General features: G+C 42.6%; 1 protein-coding gene across 1 annotated transcript in view; it reads right to left on the reverse strand.

The window, feature by feature from the left end:
• ptprga (protein tyrosine phosphatase receptor type Ga) overlaps positions 1 to 17,743 on the reverse strand; it is a 399,554-nt gene that overhangs the window by 194,658 nt on the left and 187,153 nt on the right. The window contains exon 3 of the mRNA XM_039770749.1: positions 4,926 to 5,105. Coding sequence (XP_039626683.1) covers positions 4,926 to 5,105 — 180 coding nt within the window. The remainder of the gene's footprint in view (positions 1 to 4,925; positions 5,106 to 17,743) is intronic.

Genomic DNA, 17,743 nt, shown 5'->3' on the forward strand with positions numbered 1-17,743 from the left:
TGAAAGCTAACACTCTGGGGACAGGCTGGACGTTGGAGATGAACGATCGGTTCACAGAATAGCAGCACCATGATGTCAGCAGAGCTATAAGGAGATGAAAATGTATGCAATCAATTATTATGTGTTTTATATTTGTAATTAATTTAGACCATTTTGCAGAGATCTGTTTTGACATTTTCTGTTGCACACCGTCTAAAAGGCATAATTACATCCACCAAGATTTATAATAAGTGTGAAATACTTTTCATCAGAACTGTACCACTCAGGTAGGTCCATACTGATTAAAACACAAAATTTTGGATTCCATCCTGTTTTTGCTTCTCCGTGACCCTGAGCGTGTTATGTCATTTGTCAGGGATCACATGGTACAATCTATTTTTTGGTCACATGATTATGGAAAGGCAGCAGTGACTAAAACTCCCAGCTCAGTCCCCATCTCTGTGACCCTGAATGAGTCACTTCACATGGTGCCACACTGGGCGTATTTTATCATATTTAATGTCAAAAAGACAATTCAGTCCCAGTTTACCACTCTGAATGAGTCACTAGACAGGCCAAGGCTCAGTTTCAGGTTTCTTTAATATTATACAACTACTGGAAAGCACTACATGCCGACTGAAGCACGTCTCGGCTGATTCAGTCTCCATCTGTGAGTCGGTAATGCTTGCCACCGGAAGTTGGCAGCAGAGTTTTTGAAGTTGTGTGTGTGCTGTGGAACCAGGAGTGGGCCACATAGGAGTAATTATTTGTTAATCTTCTTTACTAATTATAAACTGTATTACAGCAGTGGGCCAAGATAATGAAGAGCATAAGGGAACCCCGCTGAATTCGTTTCGCCCCAAGTTTGGCAAAAACAAGGGAATATTCAGCAAACTGTGTGAAAATCATTGAAGTCAATGGAGACGGAGGAACTGAACCTGTTTTCAGTGGATTATAATGGTGCACATAAATGTTCCTGAAGGCGAGGGGGGGCATCTGCCCATTATGCAGTTATGACTATTGTGGCCAAAAATATGACCTGAGCTGTGAGATAAAAGTATACTCCGAGTCCCTTATCTTTCTCTGTGTCACTCAAGATGCAGACAGAACCACCTACAGCTCAACATCAATAAGACAAAACAGTTGATGGTGGACTTACAGCATGTCAAGGACTCCCAGAGACAAGTCATCATCCAGGAAGAGGAAATAGAGGAGGTGCAGAGCTACAAGTATCTGGGGGTCCACATGAACAGCAGACTAGACTGCTTTGACACCACAATGGCTCTGTACAAGAAGGGTCAGGGCAGACTTGGGTCTTTTGACATGTGCAGCGAGCTACTGGAAATGTTTTACCAGTGTGTGGTTCTATGCTGTGGTCTTCTGTGGAAGCAATAGGAGTCCAGGCAATGCAAAATGTCTGAACAAACTTATCGGAAAAGCCAGCTTCCGTCTCAGGACTGTCCCTGGAGACTGTTGTGGAAAAAAGGATGACAGCTGAATTGGATGGTCTGCTAAGGTACCTGTCAAATGAAAACCACATATGGGGGGCAAATCTGGCTGGAGTACCCACCAGGTAGTGACATCACACACGTGTGTATATGGCATATATTATTCACACATGTGCAAAGCAATAGGCAGCGATGTAAAGTATGAGATGGAGTACACCCACAGTACAAGTGTGACATAAATCGGGTAGGTGGTGTAGATCGAGTCATGACGTCCCTATCCAACAGCTCTGTGATGTCATGCTGGTGCCCCAAAGCATCATGGGGCGGTGGGAAAAAAAGTCAGTCTAAGATGGCTGCATGGCAAATATTTAGGGAAATATTCGAAACAAGAAAACCCAGCAAAATTCACCGTGAAAACCACTTTGGCAAAATTCACCGATCAACACTAATAATCAGTAATCAAAGCAGTTTCACCCACCTTTGTCTAAAAGGTCAGTTTTATGAAAGAAGGAAAATGTTGTAATGGTGTGATAAAAGCAATCGATGGATTGATGTTATGCTCAATCTGCAAAAACTCAGACTCTTGAGCTGGTATTAATTGTCTGGAAGGAGTTTTTTTAAGCCAAGGATTTGTGTTCCAGGCATAGCAAAATGAATAATGCCAGTCTGTCCTATTGCAGAACTAAGGCTGGCACATCTGAATGAACACCGGTCACTGGCAAGTGCTGAGAATTTCAGCAATTTCAAAGCAAGTGCCTTTACCGTAACACAGGTTTAAATACGTCTACTTCCAGTCCTGGACCAGGCCAATAGGGGGATCGGTAAAGGGATGTAGTTGGGCTCTGATGAAGTTTAGGCCCCCTGATTGCACACACAGTGTCTTTCATTTGAAGCTATCCTAAAGGCCATCATGTATTAGACACAACAATTTTAAAATTTCTGTCACTGGAGCCCCAGCAAGTGGAGTGATTTAAAGTCAGCAACGGCTTCATCGCCACTAGGGAGTCAGACTGCCCTATACCCCAATAACACCACCACAGCAGAGTCCTCCAAGGATGGCTTATGGACAGTAAACCGACAGACTGAAGGGCAATTTCTCCAATTACTTCACCACTTCACAGTACTGCCACACAAAATCACTGCAGATGTAACGTGATCAGACTTCCAGGCTGCTGGTGGTCACTCAAACACACCAAGCTGTCATTCTTCAGGATGATAGCAGGCATATAGAGACAAGTGTGCTTAATGCTCTTCAATGTCACTTTTCAGTCACACAGCCTCTACTCGGCATGGAGACACTACTCCTGCTTCATCTCAGGTGTCTGACTGATGGATCTGAAAATGGTCACCCCTCATCCCCTGGGTGGTGTTTTTTAATAAAGGCTGCACTAGTGATTCTTCAGAAGTAAGTGGACCAGCCACCTACTACGTGTGTCCTTAAAGAACTGCTTGTGGGCAACTGTCGGGTCATTCTCAGATATGTTAGGTCACTTTTACATTAAAATATGTTCGTAGCCACCGATGTGGGGGCATGCTGACCATATCAAGATATAACAGTGATGAGGCAAAGCACAGTAGACTGCACCACAGCTGCCAAAATGCTGCATTCTAACCTTCTGTCAATTTCTTCAGTGCAGAATTAACCTTCACCTATTTTTTAATTCAGCAGACACACTCTGACACAGACTGCAATGGGGGGGAGAAGGCATGGCGAGATGCGAAAATGTTAGTTAAGTGGAGCATGCTGGGAGATGTCAGTCTCAGGTGGTGGGGGACAGGCATGTGTATGTCAGTGTCAGTTATGGGAGGTAGACGAGGCGATCTCACTAAAGTTATGTCAAGTTCACTTAAGTATGTGTCGCACTGGGGTCTGTCAATGTCAGTCAGTGGGGGGGGGGTCAGTTTAGGTCGCTGCTGGGTATCATGCCAGGATATATTGGTCAAAGGGGATAGGGGTCTTGGCTATCAATAACCTTGACAGTGATGTATCCTAATACAGATTCACTGGGTCAAATTCATCAAAGTCCCAAGAAAATATTACACGTGCAAAAAATAAGCAACACATGCTACCCTAATTAAGTGGCAGACGATGCTAAAGATACATCAGCATCACGTCAAGTGGCTTGTGCTAGCAGGTTGGTATGTAATGGTGAATCAGTATAAGCATAAAAGGGGAATGCTGGGGTACTGTACATCGGTCTTAATTAAGATGTGTAATATTGGGGTGCATGGAGGTCAGTTTAGGTAGCCATGCTGGAATATTGGGGTCTGGATGTCAATAACCCTAAAACTGATGTATCCCAACACAGGCTCATAAGGTCAGTATTGTCAAATATTCCAAGTACAATGAAATACTTACATATTCTAATCAACATGCAACATATGAATTCCCCCTCACAATATTTGGGGGGCAGACAATGCAAATGGTATATCAGCATCAATTCAAGTGGGTTGTACTGGCAGGATGTCTAAGGAGGTCCTGTAATCGTGAATCAGTGGAAATAGAAAAGGAAAATGCTGGGATACTGTCACAAACCTTAGTTAAGGTATGTGTTATAGTGGGGTTTTCATGGTCATGCAGTGAAGCACAGCAAGGGTCCGTTGCAGTGCATGACTTTTTAAAAAGCAGCGGTGCTCAAATATTGAGAGTGAAGGTGCGTGTTGGTGGAAAGCAGGGAGACAGCTGAATATTCATGTGCAGAAGCGATCAGCCCAGCCATTCCCCACTGACAATCTGTGGGTTAGTCAAAGCACCTGCACCCTTAAGGACAAAAGGTGTCTGTGTGGGACAGAAAGAAAAAAAAAAAGAAAGATGGATTTAGAAGAAAATGAAATCAAGGCAGAAAGATTGGTGGAAAGAGAAAGGAAGCAGAATCAGAAGAGAGCCATGAATGATTGTGTTATGTGCAGTAAAAGTTAGGCGAGCAACTCTTTCGTAAAGACAGCCTGATTAACAACCCGAAGTGGAAAATGGGAGTACGCTGGAAAACCAAGTAACCATCCAAAGGCGGCACCCAACCTTTCAAAATTCACAAATTGTCTGTTCTTGACTTTTTCCACTTTGACATTTAAATCATTTAAAAGCTTTTTTTCCCCACTCTATACAGCGAAAAGTCATGACAAATGATGCCAGAAGAGATAAAAGAAGAAAAAGTTTGATTGAAAGGAAATAAGCAGTCTTTCCTGAGCCGTGGATCATTATTAAACGGAGCCAATTATGTTCTTTTATGAGTTTCTTTTCAGCAGATGGCCCAAAAATGAAAGAAAGAGGAAATGTAAATCAAAATGGGTGAACTGAGTTTTGATCTGAGGGGTTGTCGCTGCAGAATTCTGCAAAATGAGCAACAGATGTAGAAAACAAGCAAACAAACAAAGGCAGGAATTCAGAAGGAGTCTTTGGTCACCCCCTGGCCTCTCAGTATAAGGATTCACCACATAGCTTGAGCTGCAGTTGAAGGAGATGGGCAGTGAACGGGGCCTGTGGAGCAGAAAACTCACCAGTCTTCCCAGTGTTCTTCATCCATGTCTTGTTAGATGACTCCACCTCAAAGCCCTCCAGGAAGAGCTCCTGGTTTTCCAGAGAGACTTTAGCATCTTGGTCTACAATATCAACCGGGGACTGGTTCTTCCCTCTGCAGTCGGGGTTATGTGAGGCCCAGCTGTCAGGTCCATAGGTACCTGGAAATGAAACAAGGAGAGAGAGGAAAAAAAAAAAAAAAAGTTAGGACTGAAGGGAAGAACAAAACTTGAAAATTCAGAGTTTGCTGTAGAAGGAACTGCAATTGCAACAAATTGAAAATGACGGGAAAAGTTCACTTGCACTTACATCGGCTCATTTTCCCATTGCCTTTTTATGTGTGAGATGGTAAAAAAAAAAATCAAGAAAATAACTGCTTTATTTTATAATGGTGCCACCATCCCAAGGGGTTATATATACAGTGCATAGTAATCAGACTTCCTCCCGTTTTACACACATGCTGCAGCCTTGGGCTAAAATCATTTTAATGTTTCTTTTATAAAGGAGCAGTCACTACCCGAGAATGACCAGGATTTTTAATTTATTTATTTTTTAATAATGACATAAAAACTAAAAACTGAAATATCCTACTGGCACAAGTATTCCGGCCCTTTACTCAGTAGTTTGCTGAAGCCTACTTATGGCAGCCTGAAGTCTTTTTGGGTCTGATGTGACAAGCTCCGCAAACCTGGATTGGAGCATTTCTTCCATTCTTTTCTGCAGCTCTTCTCAGGCGCTGACCAATTGGATGGAGACCGTCTGTTAATGGCTATAGTCAGGTCTCTCCAGAGATATTCAATTGGGTTCAAATCTGGCAACTTAGACATTCCCGAGGTCGTCCCCAAGCCACTCTTGTGTAGTCTTTGCTTTGCTCTGCTGAGCCCAGTCTGAGGTCCACAGTACTCTAGAACAGGACTTCATTAGGGATGCTTCTGTTCTTTGCTCTGTCAACGTCCCCTTGACCCTTTCTAGCCTCCTAGGCCCTGATGCCTGTGCCACCATGGTTCACCGTTGGAATGATATTGCCCAGGTCATGAGCAGTGCTCCCTTTACTCCAGACGTGATGCTTATAGTCGAGGCCAAACAGTTCAATCTTGGTTTTAGCAGACCAGGGAATCTCATTTCGCATCATCTGACAGTCCTTTAGGTCAGTGTTCCTCAACCACTATGTCATGACCATCTTTTGACTCATGAGCTGCAATTGTTTATAATGGTAGTGGGTCGTGATCTCACTCGATTAACCTCCCTCAAATGTCGCACTGACTGTTGTGATCAATTCAGCAAGGGGGGCTCAAGCATTACTAGTGGGTTGCAAAGAGCCTAAATTAAGAAAAAGTGGGTCACAACATCAAATAGTTTAAGAGACACTGCTTTAGTTGTCTTTTTAGCAAACTCCAAGTGGACTTCCACGTGCCTTTCACTGTGGTGGGGCTTCTGTGTCTGCCTGCGAGTCTGTATCTCTATCCCTTTGAACGTTCATTTCTTTTTATACACAGTAGAAGCAGACAGAGTACTGTACTTGCATGTTTGAGCAGCATGTGACACATCACCTGTCTACAGTGCTGTGACAAACAAGAATTATTAGGGTGCAGGAGATAGGATCAAGCTCAGTTTTTAAACACACAATCAAACTCTTATCAGGCACTGGGTTGCCCACCTCTTGTCTCTTCAATGCCAGACTCTCTGCCTGCTACACTAAATGGTGGATCTTCTTGTCCCCAAGAGATTGGAGTCTCATTCACAAGCCTGGAAACCCTCAGATGCTGAGCTCAAGCCAGATGACCAAAATGACAAAATACAAACTTCGAAAATGGGAAACGACCCACAGGTCTAGGCGGCGTTCTGCGCATTTTAGTTGTGCAGCACGCTATGCTTTTGGAAGCCCGCTTTGTGTGGAAAGGTCACACGTCATGAAGTGCGCACCTCCTGATAAAATAAAACTACGTGCAAGATTTGATGAAAACACTCAGCAGTAACGGCGCTTTATCCAGTTTGAAAAGGTTAAAACGCGTGTAATAAATACCAGGGGATCGAAAGTCATTTACAGTGAATATTGCCAAAACCTCGCCTGCAGCAGAAGTGCAATTGAGCTGCCTTTCTGAAGACGTTGCGACTGAAGGTTAACGACTGACCTCCGAGCAGCCAGCTTCTTCTGTGTGCCACCCAAGGAGCAGGCTGTAAGACCACAGCCCGAGTTTAGGCAGGTTCAAAGCAGCCAGAGAAATGTGGCATTACAAAAACACACGAGCTGGCACCATACCACAGCGATGAACTCGAATACGAGGTTGGACTGGCTCACCAGTAAGCCCCCTACATGATAGAAGACTTTCTAAATTGTATTTGTTGATTGAAAATAATGATGGGGCAGCACAGTGGCACAGTGGTAGTTTTGCTGCCTCACAACAAGGAGACCAGGGTTCAAGTTGTGGGTGCGCCTTGTATTGAGTTTGCAGGTTTTCCTTGTGTCCACGTGGGTTTCCTTCCCCTTAGGTTAGGTGGACTGGGGATGCTAAACTGGCCCCCGATGTGTGTGAGTTCTCTCTCTGATGGACTGGCGCCTTGTCTAGATATTGACCTGCCCTGCACACAGTGCTTGCTGGGATAGACTCCAGCTTTCCCGCAGCCTTGCTCTGGATTAGTGGGATTAGAAAATGAAAGGATGGAGACAACAATGAAGACATTGCAGTTTTTTAAATTAATCTTCATATCGTAACTAGATGAACGAGGGTCAGTGTCCGACTACCAGAATGTGTGACCTGCTTGCTATGGAGGAATATTGTGGACAGTTAATTTAATCAGTTATGTTTTTGGAAGATGGGAGAGACCTCACATGAGAATGGGTTTGGGCATGCAAACCACACACAGGCAGTTCCTGTTCTGCCAATTACTCTTCTCTATGGGATAGACTTAACTGGAGCAGCACGGTGTCAATGTTAGTTATATTTTGTCGGTGGTTGGCGGTGAGGGTGTCAGATGTGAAGTGAAAATAGTCGAGAACCAAACTAACTGTCCAAAAATATTCCTGAAAAAGTTGGCACATCTGGAATTCTGAAATGTCCATAATGTGAAGAAAAAACATATTAGCTGCCAAGCAGTGCCCAAAGACCTTCATCATTATTATCTTATTTGGCTGACCCCTTTATTCAAGGTGACATACATTTATGATACAGTTGGTTCCATTTCTTTTATTTTCCCATTTGGTTTACAGGAAGGCGAAGTGACTTTCTAATGGTCACATAGTGCCAATAGTGGGATTTGAACCTCAAAATTTGTAGTCCGTACTTACACTGCCTTCTAATACCCCCATGGAAGGAGGCTGGCACGGGGAAAATATAATTAATTAAAAACGATGTGACCTAGGCAGCTAAATGTGTCACTTGCCACTGTATGATTTTACAGTTAAGGACGTCACTTTCAAGGACAACAAATTGTGAACCATGTCTTGATGCTGCGTAACAAACTGGCAAAACGGGACTGGCCTCAAAATAAATGATAACCTGACCAGGAACAAGACCACAAAAATGTAAAGAAAAGGAAAATAAAGTGAATGAGACTTGCTTAAAAAGACATTCCCCATGCAAGCAAATCCACTCCCAAAATCAAACAGCAAAATTCAAGAAAATGAAAATTCAGTTGCAATACCTACTATCAGGGTCCTTTCTTCACCAATATCAATAAAGCTTTGAGTGACTCGCTACCAAACCCTTAAATATATAAAGTGGAGGGCGGCCCCTCAGCAGTGATGTCATGGTGGCCCCGCCTCTTGGGCGGGCTACATCCACAGAAACCAAACAAACAAACAATCTTGTAAGTGCACATAAACAATATATAAAGCTTAAATAAATGTAACATTATTAAGTACAAAAACACATGAAAAACAACACAAAAGAGTATAAACCCTGGCTGTCACATAGCACTGTGCACTTAACATCCACTTTTTCCAGTACGGTGTTCAAATGAGAAAAAGCAAGCAGTCGTGGATGTGTGTGTCAGCTCCTCACAGGCACACCTCACCCCTCAGCAGTGGAGAAGCACAAGGAGAACATTAAAACTCCACATGAAGACCTAGAGGGTTGGTTCTGTGCTATTTCTCCTGTGCTGGATGCAACCTCAAAATAGTGCAATAAAAACTACATTTAGAGAAAATAAAATAAAAACTATTATAAAAAAAAAAAAAAACCAACATGCTTTAGATGAAATTATGCCAAGTGAAGAAAACACAAAAGCAAAGTGAAGAGCAACTGGAAACTCACCAGTTATCCAAGGTTTTGAACAAATTGCCAACTGGCTTATCAAATATTTGAGGAAAAAAGGCTTTATAAAGCAATTAATCCCATAATTGCCAGCTGAAATTAGCCAAGTTATCTGCTTAGGCCTGTTGCTTCATTAGCTGTACGCTCAAATCTCGCACGCTGCCCAAGTCATTGATGGACTATTCAGCTCTAATTAGTTTGTAATCCATGACCAATATAAGACTAATAATGAGATGTCCCACCCTGCACCAGAGCCTTGATTACAACTCTGAGGGTTAGAAGAACTGGGATCAGCGATGTGTATGCGGCCAGAGACAAAGCCAGAGGGTGAAACCCTCCGTTATGCAGCCATTATCAGAGAGAGGGATGACAAATGAGGAAGATGAGGCCTCATGTCATTCTTCAGGACTGCTCAACAGAGGGACCGCCTGTGCCAAAGAAAGGTACACATAGGCAAGAGATAACGAATATTTTTAAAGTTATTCTAGTATGTGGCTAGCGTGAATCATAAATTACAAATTAGCCATTTTAAATACTAACAACCTTTTGTAACATTAGCAATATCTTGGTTATTTTAAATGAATTTATTGGTAACTTGAGCATTCATTTTTATCAAAAACATGAACATTTCTGTTTTTTTCAAACTTTTGAACATTAATGTCCATTGAAAATGTATTCATGCATGTGATACAATTTACTGAAAGAAGATCAAAAACCAAAGTGGAATTGTATCAAAAGCTTTGTGTGTTAAGCAGCTTTCTGTGTATTTTACATCAAGCACCTAAAATAATGCAGAGTTTGATGCATTTCACTCCAGATCCTTTCTTAAGCTGAGCTGGCAGCACAGCAAGACATCCAAGTGCCAAGTAGAGGCAATGCCCACTGGGATCAGCCAATATGTAATGAAGCAATCTCAGAGGACAGCGGGAATACCCAGTTCTGACAAAGAAACCATGTGGAAGGCTCAGAAATGTTCTTCATTACTGGAGGAAGCATGGGCTGCTTTTGGGAATCTTGCTCATGCAGCCCATGAACCAGTCATTCAAGCAGTAAAGAAATTGGGTCAAATGCAACAGGCAGGATGATTAAACCAATCAAAACCAAATGGAGATAAGTCAATGGCACTGCCCATTGGTACTGCGCACAGGGACAGCTCAGATGACATCACCATGGATGTTGACTGCTTTCAACAGTTTAGGGGCTGCCAATATGCACAAGTGACACCGATTCTCTTTTGCTTGAAGCATTAAGGAGCTGCTGCTGAGCACCTATGTAATCTAGGTGTTGTGGCTTTGTGGCTGCCACCTGCAGTTACCACAGTGCAAATGTACGGACTGGAATAGATCATGGTGTGCCCTGCTCACTCCACAACAAAACAACAACTGGCATAGTCAGCAGGATTACATTCTGGGCAGGTGGAGTGTAGTGACCCCTTGCTACTTTGCGCAGGGTGGGGACTAACTTAGAGCTCAGGTGACGTCACCAGGAATTTCACTGCTTACAACAGTTTACAGGCTACTCCTGCAAGTGGAAGTGTAGGGGATTCTGTCTTGCTCAAAACGTTAAGGAGCTCCTTCAGAGCAACATTGAAACCTAAGTATATGAACTCACTGCTGTCCACCAACAGTTAGCAAAGTGCAAATGCCTGGACTGAAATGAATCATGGTGGGTCTCACCACCCACTCCTTCACAAAACACTTGGCATAGTTGGCAGGACTGCACTGTGGGCAGGTGGAGTGCAATGCAGAGGGCCTTTGGTGTTGTGTACAGGGTGCTCCCTGACTGAGAACTCTGCTGGAGGTGTAGCACTCATAGCCAGCTTATAAATTGTTGATGCAAAACGGTAGTGTGAGAGATTCTCTCTTGCTCAAAGCATCGAGGACCTGCTTCTGAGCACCTCTGTAACCTACTGTAGGTGTAGCAGTTTTGTGGCTAACTACTACCAATAAACAGTGCAAATCTCCAGACTGGAATGGAGAAACGTCCTACCAGCTCCACAACAAAATAAGAGTAAACCATGTATCTGTTTATTTATGTAGTGTCTTCTTATCATGTGCACCATACCATATTTATACAAATGGAGTACTGGCAGGTTCTGCATCACACACTTAATCATGCAACAAGTGGGCGCTGTGATCGTCTCTGTGCACTGTTGATTCTGTATCGCTCCTATCGGTTCATTGTTATCCTTTCCATTTTTCAAGGCAGCCCAGTCCTGCTTACTGATCCTGGTCTTGGAGAGGGGCAACTCTGGACTGTGTACACATGACAATAAGGACCCTGTGAACCACAGAAACCCCATGTAAAGGTGCGTAACAAGCACAGCTTCATATTTTATTTTTAGTGTGTTGCTCAAACTCTGGCAGACCCCAATAGCTTGATAAACTGCTTTTCTTTAATGAATACTAAGCTAACAATTACTTCCTCCAGTTCTACAACCTGAAAGCCCACAAGTAGTATTTGCAGGAACTGGATGGTGGTTTCCAACTTGTAGCCATATTCCCTCTTAATGGAAGCGACAAGATGGCAAGGTAAATCACAAGTCAATAATTTGCTAAATTCAGAAGCAGAGAGCTTTGAAAAAGTCAAACCATGCGTCACTACCCTGCTGTCCAAATGTGTGAGTTTCAGATGTGCTTCATCCCCCTCCAGTTGACAGACCCCACCTGGCTGCCACTCTTAAGGCACGTCAAACCCATAATTAGAAACCATTGGGAAGCGGATTACCAACAAACGCCATGTTCAGATCCTGTCTACATTGTCAGCTTCTGGAAGCCTCAACTGTTGACACACATGAAGAGCTGGTCTGCTTTGTTCACAGGAAACTTTGTTTTGGTCCATTTTTAAAAGAGTGCTGCTTTATACTAAATTATAAATTACACCAATCAATTCTGTTTCATGTGGCTTTCTGGCTCGTCTCCATCAACCAAATCTTTTCTTTCGATGTTGAATTCCTAGATGTCAAGTGGACAATGAGCAACTGGAGGCCGCTGCTTAACACTTCAAATGCTCCCAGGGCCCAGAATTTCAAGACAGCTACCCTGTAATCAGAGGGCTATTTAAAGTGGATCACTCCGTCAAAAAAAATGAAACCCGATAAGGATTTGTGAATGTTTGCGGAAAAGTTCACAGTGGAGGGATATGATCAAGTCCCGGGATATCCTCGCCATTATGAAAAGTCAAATGAACATTAAACAGTTAAAAAAAATTCATGACACAGTTCCATAAGCAGCTAAAAATAAACCAGACATGAGGTCATCTTCAGTTAGCAGTTATAAAATAAAAGTGCCTGCAGATGCATATTTAGATCAAACATGCTTCAAAATGTATTAAAAATGGCAGGGCAACATTCACATTTTTTGCATTCATTTATCTTTGTTCGTATGAACACAGATATCTGCATGACTTTCGTCCCTCCAGGATTCATTTCTATGTAAATCTTTCGTCATTTTTTGCTTATTTAATACATATTTCAGACAGCTCAAATACAGTCAGTTCTTGTTATTCACGAGGGTTATATTCCAGAAAAATCCCATGGAAATGGAAACCATGGATACGGAAGCACTGATCCTATGGAAAAAAGGGGTTAGGTTCTAGCAGACCCTAAACATAATTCACTTTTGTTACCTGTTAACACATCACTTTCTGTATCGAAAATCAACTAAGCTCATCACAATGCATACCGTCAGTGTGTAACCCCCAAACCGCCCCCCCGGAGTCAGGAACGACATGGGGGGCCATCCACTCTTATATCCTCAAGGCTTGGTAACGAAATTTCCACCGTTTCACCTACAGAAACCTTGTTAGGACTTTTTCTTCCTCTAGACAGTCAGGCTCGGTTGCTTCCTTGGCGCTCCACTAGCGGCAGCAAGTGTTCATGGCAGGGCAGGGCAGTCCAGTCAGTAGAGACGAAAGCACAAGCTTTAATCAGGGCCAGTTTATGACCCACATTTACCGAGAATTCACAGGGACCAATTTCAAGCTCTGGTCCCAGTCACAAATGGCTGTTCAATGACTTACCCACGCATTGTGGTGCCGGAGAGATACCCGTTGATCCATTCAATGTAGCGCGGGTGCAGAACCAGACATCGAAGAGGATAGGATCACAGACCTGTTATTACTCAATCTCATATGTCACAAAATGGATTACACTTTTATAAGAGTGGGCAACCGATTCCGTGAACACAGATCGTGAGGACTTAACGCACTCTTCATTTGGGGTTTTGAACACTGTAAATTTAATTATTTTTTTTTACTATTTTTAAAAACCTTGTTCATTTTCTTTCTAAGTGTTGCCATTTTGTGGCACCATTGCTGTACTGCTTGCAAAAGGCAACAGCAGTTTTGAGAGAGAATGAAATCAGATGAGAAGGCAGAATTTGAATTCATGCACAGGTTCTAACCAGGAAGACGATAATTACATAACAAAGCTCAGAATCGTGTTCACAGAACATGGTAAGTCGTGAGCCAAAAAACACATTGACAGGAGCATTTTTTAATGAGAAACCAGGAGACGTGCGCTCAGAAAGAAAAGGGTCAAAGCCATGAGGTTAAAAGATTTATAACACATTAAGAGACAGTCTAAGGCAAAAATTGAGGTCAAAAGATGAAGCAAAAAGTCAGTACCGAAATATCAAAAACAAGAAAGACTTTAGCAAAAGGTTTGGTAAGGTTTTGAATCCACAAATTAGATCAAGAACTGCAACTACAGCCGACCCTCTAATACACTGATGTTCATTGGGTCACATTCTCTAAGGCCGCACCCTTGACAAAATGGGACATGGACTTAAAAACAAGTGAAAAACAATGGCGTCGAACATAACGAACCAAAAACCTACATAAGTCCTTTGCAATAAATGTCCGAAATTAATGCTTGCCTTGGAAAATGCCTAAAATGAGTATGAGATCATAACAATCAATGAACAATGTTGAATAAAAAATTAATAACATAACACAAAACATAACAAAAAAGGTTACAGTTTATAAGACCCAAGAAATATAAAATATAACTCGTAATCAGAGGGCAGAAAAAAATGGCACCGCCTGGGTAAGCAAAAGCCCTGCCAATAGGAGTTTGGGACTGGGCTACCTATGGTGAGGCCTCTGAGAACTTCCCATAAACAACAGGGCCTCATGTTCTACATTTCCTGTGGTGCCTTTAATGGGACAACTACATATCACAGCTCTGTATAAGAAAGTAGAGGCCAGCCAAAACATTGTTTGACATTTCTAGGTGACTGAGATGCAATATTTAAACCTGCCACCTCGCAACAAAAGTCCAAATCCCTGACCTCCAGTCAGCAGTCTCGTTTTCCAAAAATAGGTACCACAAAGAATCCACAACCAGCCTACCTGCCACAATGTCCTACCTCTATGTCAGTGAACAGCTTTTCACGTCTCTGAGCAAAGCTCCTCAGTCAAGTAGCCCTTTCTCAAGTTTTCATTCTGACACATCCTATCTGGTGTTTAACTGTTTTCACAGCCATTCCACATCTCTCAGGGATCCCTCATAGACCAGCACAGTCTCTTCCACATGAGTGTCCCTTCCCTCTCGTGTATTTTGCCGTTTCAAATAGCAGCTTTGCTTATTTTAAATTCAAAGCTATTAATTATACCTTATGGATTTAATCCAATGGGCCGAGCTGCCACCACCGCCTCTCACACTGGCGTCTTTAGCACAGCTGATAATTTGCTATTCGCAGCGTTTCCATTTGCATGCAGCACAAGCTTCCACCGTGAATAAACTTATCAGCAAGCACTGGAACAAATGATAAGGCACAGAAAAGGGATGCAGTTAACCTCAGGCCATTGGATCTGCCCGTGCATTTATTTATTTATTTATATTTAATACCAATTGAAGCAATAAACATGAAAAAACAATAAAGGACGTGAGCTGATTAATAATGCAATGTCAAATCTCCAAATGTCCTGCTAACACCTGAATTTTAAAAGAAATACCTAAGGAACTACAGGGGATTCACAAAGTCTTTGGACAGCTTCACTATCTGCACACTTTATTGTGTTGTAGATTTTATTTGTAATGAAGACATATGCCATTTTTGCCCCACAATATTCGATGAAGACAAAGTGCAGAAAGATCTACAAATTTATTAAAAATCAAAAAACAGAAATCTCTCATTCTTAGAGAAATACTCAGACCCTTTGGGGAGCCACTCCAACAATGCGCAAATAGGAGCAAAGTGATGCAACTCTCTAAAAAGACCCCAAAATTAGGCCAAGTCCTTGCCTACCCTGCCTAGAACAGGCCTCACCTTTGGCACCCTAACCCTAAACTCAAATGGAAAGCTTTGGTATACAAAGGCCTAAAAGGGGCCGTTAATATATTGTAAATGTTCCAAGAAAATACCAAAACAAATCCACAAAAACGCCACTCTGTTGTGATTGACATTCTTAATTAATCTTTCTTGCGTTCTCATTAAGATTTGAAGTTACATTTTTCCTGGGTTTTCTGACCCATAGTGTGTGTTTTTCAGTTTATCATTTTTGGACGTTATTTCAAATCCATTTTGTTTTAACAATGGGAACTGCCATTTGCAGTGCTTCTTGTTGCCCACTGCCTTGGTGATGTTTCCCATAATGCACTGGGCCGGTGCGATGATGACATTATCGGGTTGACTACATAAAAGGTCACTTTTCACAATTCTAATTAATGCAAGATTGAAGAAAAACGCTTAGCAACTGTGTCAACTTCTTTCATGTTTTTTGGTTCTATAATATGTGCTTTGTTCTTAGACTCTGGTTTTTTGGTTAGTGATAAGTGGCCAATGGGACGTCAACATAACACCTGACTGCAGCAGATAGATGGTCATTTCTGGAGGGTGGGACTAGACCGCGTGTCTGCCCTGGGGGTTGCCAATTAGGATCCTGAGCTGTTTTGTCGTGTGGTGGGTACGGCAGTGTGTGGTACCAGTGCGTGCTCCCCAACCTGACCTGACCTGACTGATAAGTGGTTTTCGTAACCGTACTTTTGACTTTCAGTTTGCTTTTCTTCTGATGTTTTCTCACAAAATCTTCACCAACCATCCTTTTCCTCTCTGAACACCCAAAAGAAAGAGGAATTATGAAAAACTATGCCTTGGAGACAAATCCAACACAAAATCTTTATAATAATAAATATGCATTTGGTAGAATCAAAAGGATAACAAAAAAGGCAACAAAAAACCTCCACAAAATTAGGCAACATTGATTTGGAACTCCGGTACATTAATTCAGATAAATTAGGAGCTTGTCAAGATACCGTAGTGGTAGCCGTTTTGAATAAATGCTGAGAGATAACGCTACAGCGTGCCAGAAATGCATGATACACGAGATTAGGTGCTGCTGCCTATAAGCTGAAGCATTTGCTGTTATACGGTAAACATTTTATTTGTAAGCAGGGAAAGTTCACATTAAACTAACGGTAGAAAGTATAAAACAGCACTGGAAATGCATTTGCTTTGTATGTAAGAGACATGAGATACGCTTGTTGCGTGCAGAAAGCTGTAACGTCTGCTGTGTCCAATTCCCCGATCAGCGTTTCTGAATTCTATTATAACCTTATGGACCACAAACTATCATAGAAGACAACAGCTGGCTGGCATCCCAAAGGGGGTGAATGATCCCTTACCTGCCTGGGGTACCTTGGTAATGGGAGACCGCCTCCCGGGGCCACGTGCTCCCTCAATAAGACAAGTGGCAGCATCTCTCTGGTGGGTCAACCGTATAAACACAGACAGAGCTGCATAGGAATTGGAGGTCTTATGGGAAGGCCTGCTGGGTCCTCTGGGAGCTGTGGGCAGGTTGTTCCGCCTGATCCAGAAGTGCTGTCCGGATGTGGTATGATAGCACCGCAAGTACACGCAGGGTTCGGTGTGAGGGAAGCTACTTCTCTTCACTCAGAGAGTCAGAGCTGGGTGGGAGAGGTCACTAAGGAGGAGTGAAGGAGAGGAAAGAGATGGGGAGAAGGAAGAAGGATTTTGTTATAAGTGTGCTTGTGCCAACTTTGGAGAAGCCTGGAAGAGGTATCTGTGAATAAACCCTAATCTTTATTTGAACCCGGGACTTGTGTTTGTGAGGGTGCATCTAGGCTTTGGAGTGCTGCAACATCCCCTACAGGTCACAGGATGTATACGCAGTTGGACGGTGCCTAAATGGACAAAAAATAAATCTGAATGTAATTAACACATGAAAACACAGAAAAGGAAACTAAACATAAGGCATGGAACACACTCTGTCTGAGACATGACAAGACCATTTCTCTTCAACCGGGCTATTATTGTTTTTATTTTATATATATCTGTGGGAAGAGAGGTCAGTGTTACACCACAACTCTGCTAGTGTGGATAAGAACGTTAACTCGGAATTATCCCAGTTGGAGCCACCACCTGGAAAGGCATTCATCTAAGATTCCTACTGGGATGCTGATATTTCTAACATACCTCACAGGACGTGAAGACAGGGTAGGAATTAGTCATCTTGGTGGCCTTCACAGGGATGCACAGCTTTTATGTCATTGTAGCAAAGGCTTTAGAGACCTGGCTTGTGCC

The sequence above is a fragment of the Polypterus senegalus genome, chromosome 12 (assembly GCF_016835505.1).
Source record: "Polypterus senegalus isolate Bchr_013 chromosome 12, ASM1683550v1, whole genome shotgun sequence".
In the NCBI taxonomy this organism is placed as follows: Eukaryota; Metazoa; Chordata; class Cladistia; order Polypteriformes; family Polypteridae; genus Polypterus; species Polypterus senegalus.